Source organism: Palaemon carinicauda, chromosome 40 (genome assembly GCF_036898095.1).
Source record: "Palaemon carinicauda isolate YSFRI2023 chromosome 40, ASM3689809v2, whole genome shotgun sequence".
Classification (NCBI taxonomy): Eukaryota; Metazoa; Arthropoda; class Malacostraca; order Decapoda; family Palaemonidae; genus Palaemon; species Palaemon carinicauda.
In genome coordinates this window covers 31,390,313-31,395,312 of record NC_090764.1, presented here as the reverse complement: position 1 = coordinate 31,395,312, position 5,000 = coordinate 31,390,313, and the positions used below count along the sequence as shown (strand labels likewise).

Sequence of the window (5,000 nt, the reverse complement as noted above, 5' to 3'; positions counted from 1 at the left end):
ATAATGGAGGGAAAAGGATTTTCGTGCACTATCGATATTATCACCAGGTATTAAGATGACCAGCAATGCATTACACAACTTTTAAGTTTACTTTGCTTGTTGTTTAAAAGCAAAATAGGAGAAAAACACATATAGTAATTAAAATATCGTACCAAATACATAAAAGAATATACCAATAGCCAAACACACACACACACACACCTATTTATATATAAATACACACACACACACACATATATATATATATATATATATATATATATATATATATATGCACACACAAACAAATACACACACACACACACACACACACACATATATATATATATATATATATATATATATATATATATATATATATATATATATATAGTGGGTGTGTATTAAGACTAATCTCAAGTTAGCCTTCATGATTTCTATAAACACACAAACACACACACACACACACACACACATATATATATATATATATATATGGCCTAGAAAATACTTCAAAGGACTCCTCCCAAAGTAGTAATTTCATCTAGTTTCTAAGAAAACCCTTTAAAGTCAACCGTAAAGCAGAAGCAAAAACAGTGACAGCATACAATTTTCCCTCCTCTTCTATAACCAGGAATAATCACCTTTTGTTTTTAAATCTCATATTTCACTCCGGCTGGTAATGAAAGCCAACCAAGAAACCATAGGAGTGACGGCCAGACTTTGCTCGTTAATTCGTCCATCGCCCCAGGCACTGTTATGACTTTATCTCGGGATCAACAAGAGACTCTTCCGGCACCTTTTGTTAACTCTCTTCCTCTCTCTCTCTCTTACCGCTCTCACTCTCTCCAGCTTCTCCTTCTCCTCCTCCCCTCTCCCGTCTCTCATGCTTACCCTCACATCACATCTCGACTTCCTCTCCCTCCTCCACTCGATCTCTCCCTTCCTTTCTTTGTTGGGCAAATGGTGTGTTTGTTTTTGAAGTCGACCGGGCTTCCCTTGCTGAAAGCCAGTCCAGGAAGTCGTTGTATAAAGGATAATATCTCCTATAAAAGAGATTAGAAGTCTCTCCTTTCATGGTTGATGCCTTGGAGACTTACCTTTATCTTTTAAACAATAATCAACCCTACGTCAGTTCCTTTTTCATAACATTAAGATTATTTCCACACCTTATAGTGGCTTTCTATTGGACCATTCAAAAATACTTCTAACTGTTATATTCTTTTCTTTACAGATATGTCCATCAAACGGGAGGCTGTTTACACTTAAGGACGTCGTTGTGATAGAAAAGATTATCCAGACCTTACATTAAAAGTGAAACTACAAAGAAATTGAAAATACCAAAGCAATGAAAGTCATTTGTGAAAAATCCCTCGGTGGATTTTTACATCTACCAAGTAGCTTCATTAGGCCTAGTTCTTCGTGGTATTTGGCAATAATCGTTTTTAGTATAATGATTGTTTTTCCTATTCCGACTCTGGCCAACAGCACGCCTGAAACGAACGGCGCTGGCCACAGTGGCAAACACGAGAAGTGGTTCAATCAAAAGAAAGAACCGATACAACTGAGGATTCACTCGAGCGTTCGGACCCTTCCCAGCCCATCAACGCGGTGGGTGGCTGGAATGAAAAAACAGAATATCCCTCACTTTGAATCCAAATGGCCGGATGGCACTCGAGCAGGTCATAGTTCTCCCCCGAGAGCCACTTCTGAATATGGTCGACTTGCCACTACGGAAGTGGACCAAACAGACCTGCCGGAAAGTTCCCAGAATAAAGAATTGCCTCCGTCTTCGGGCAGCCATCAACTGGTGCTCCAAGATGGCGCTTATGATGGTTTGGTCGTCGAGGTTAGCAGTAAAATCTCGCCGGATCATTGCAAGACAATCGTCGATGGACTGCAGGTCAGTGCACAGTTTCATGTTTAAAAATTTATCGTTACATTTTAGCTATTTTGTTAGTTTCAACTAGAAAACAATTATGGGCTGCCAACGAAGGAGCCCTTGGCCCCCTTATCTTGAGGCTCATGTGTATCTGAAACGAACCAACAACTTAAAAAACATTCGCAAAAGCAAAGGATTGCTACATTTTCCCAAACTACTAGCGGTAATAATTCAGGTACTGCAAGTCATATGTATTATTTACAACATATTGTATGTATATCTGAGGAAATATATCCATCAGTACGATGTTTTCCCAAAGATAGAATAGGTTAGGAGAAATTAAAACTTCGGTCACTGGCATGCTAATTAGTTACCCGGTAGATAGATTCTTTATGTTCCACGTGTGCTTGCACGTCTTGGACAAAGGTCCTTCATATTGTACACACTTGTCACTAGCCTACTGTCATCATTTATCGCCAACTGATTACATCCTAAACTGATTTTTTCAATCTTTCCAATCTTCATATCTTCTCATCTCAGCATCAATTTCCTCACCCAGTCTGCTGCCCTTCATTATCACAGCTTTCTACCTTTATTCAACAATCACATTGACATCCACGTTATACACCCATCTCCGAGTTTTTGAGCAACTGTATAAAAGCGAATTTCTATTTCTTGATATGAATCTGTGATTTTGTGACTCCTCTTCTCTATTACAGTACACTCTTTACCCCTTACATGTAGACCAAAACACTTATTCAAATCAAAAGCTTCCATTTCTCTTCCATCTCTCTGGCTTCCCGTGATAATCATCATCTCACCTGTGCTAACATTTTAAGTTTCGTTTATGATAAGCACCATCAAACTTTGCCAAACTCTCCCTTGTATCTTTCCTTTATATCCCTCTACTCCATCTCCATCTCCACTTCCTTTCATCGTTCTTGCTGTTCAACATATTTCAACTTTTACTTCATAGTACAAATGCAGTAACTGTAATTGGCTGCTGAATGGCCCCAGAGGGTTATATAGCCAAAATTCTTGAATCCAATCAAAATTCTCATCAGGTTGTTTTTCTTTTTCCTTAATACCATTCAAAACCGTATGAATTATAGGCATCCTCCACTCAACACAAGTTTTATTAAAACTATATTACACAAACAGGTGAGTGATAGAATTCTAGAATTTCCCATTATTCTGTCAGGATATATGAAATTTGGAACTTTTTTGTCTCATATTTTGATAAAAGATTACTTTTATCTTAGAATATTGTCTCAAAGCAACTTCCTAAAGCGTACATTATAATTCACATTATATTACATATATCCCTCCTATCACACAATATGTATTAATTTTTGAATTATGAAAAAGTAGATTTTTTACGAAATTACGAATAGGAATTTCGATTTTTTTAAGTCACAAAAACTGACTCTTAAATAAATTTTGGTTAATAGCGACATTTTGACGAAATATGAAAATATACATTACACTCGCTTTTTTATCAATGGTTATGTCTGGACCTTTTTTTATTCTTAGTTCACTTGTAGGACATAGTACATCTCAATTAATGCAGCATCAAGTAATGAATTTAAAGAGCTAATGAATGTAAATGTACATTCTTAATAATATATTTGATACAACAACTTTGTAGAGCGTTATTCTAAACAACAGTAAAAGTCAAGAAAAAGATAAAGCTTCCATGATATTCTTGAATGTGAACCATACGGTTCACTGAATTCAGAAGGGTATTTCCCACGGTTTCCCCCTTTCTTGTTATGAAGACCAAGAACTGCAAAACAGTTCGAGGTCTGCAAAGAAATTCCTTGAACTAAAACATATAAACAAATGGTGCCAGACTAATCCCATTAATTGAAATATTTTACAATTGAACGATTACATTGTGTCAATGGTAACTGACACTGGCTTCTATATCTTTGGTATAAAGAGTGTTCCTCAGATTAAAACAATTGGACAAAATCCCAAGGAAAAAAAAAATCTGTTTAAGGAACAGATAAGTTTATGTTGTTTTTGGCACGAAATTATTATATACATTTTAGTACAAATTTTCATATTGCGTGAGTATTATTGAGTGTTTAGTTCCAGAAACTGTATAATATCGTAGGAACACTGGGATGATTCAATTTTATGACAGCTAGGAATAAAAGTAAATAAAAATGATGAAAATATGCCTTGAATCTTCTAGAAAATTATAATTTCAGCCAAATCCAACAGTAGCTACAATTATTTAGTGGTATTACACTTTGAAAATATGAGTAATCAAACAACTAATTTTCATTAACGAGCATTTTAAGTAATTTTTTAGTAACACTATAATGATTTTAACAGCATTTGTTAAGATTTTCAAGTTTATTGAAACTCGACCAGAAAAGATACAAGACTTTTATGAAAAAAGAAAAAGTTAGGGTTTCTCTTTGGATTTTAATCATTTTAATATTAATAATTTTAACAATTTTAATGCTTTTATAGAGAACAAAATACTCTGTATACGAAATGAAATGGTTATTCATTTAATGGATACAGCCACCTTTCGGTACATGGTGTTAATTATTGCTACTATGATTATGGTAAAGCAATTACGGTCCCAGTGATTTGGTACAGTAACGTCATAAAATAATGTTCCCCTTTATAAACAGACCATTTTGATGTAATTTATATTTGTTTGGGCATCAGTCAATATTGTTTAAAATAAGATCAACTTATCACGATAGAAGAGAAACTGTATTTTACTAGTCACAACTACGTCATCTACTTTCTAGATTTAACCACTCGCTATGAATGTCTCACTACTACAAGCCTGATTCCGAAGAGAAAATATACTTTGAAATTCCCCAAATAAAAAATAAGGTCATTGCTAACCGTATATATTACATATTTCAGTAGCATGAGTGGTTAACGATAACATCACTTCAAGGTTTCAAGGCTTGTAGAGACGACTCTTCAAAAGTTTGCGAAATCGCCAGCTCAATATATATATATATATATATATATATATATATATATATATATACATATATATATATATATATATATATATATATATATATATATATATATATATATATATATAGCCTATATATATATATATATACATACATATATATATATATAAATATATATATAT

At 34.0% G+C, this 5,000-nt stretch overlaps 1 protein-coding gene and 1 long non-coding RNA gene across 4 annotated transcripts in view; one reads left to right on the top strand and one right to left on the bottom strand.

Moving 5' to 3' along the window:
- Nucleotides 1–5,000, bottom strand: part of LOC137631611 (uncharacterized) — a 262,063-nt gene that overhangs the window by 195,385 nt on the left and 61,678 nt on the right. The gene's annotated exons all lie outside the window — the stretch shown is intronic.
- The window catches only part of LOC137631610 (calcium-activated chloride channel regulator 1-like), a 136,030-nt gene continuing 132,246 nt past the window's right edge, over nucleotides 1,217–5,000 (top strand). For all 3 annotated transcript variants that reach the window (XM_068363478.1, XM_068363477.1, XM_068363476.1), the window contains exon 1: nucleotides 1,217–1,882. In XM_068363478.1, the coding sequence (XP_068219579.1) occupies nucleotides 1,328–1,882 (555 nt within the window). In that variant the 5' untranslated portion in view covers nucleotides 1,217–1,327. The remainder of the gene's footprint in view (nucleotides 1,883–5,000) is intronic.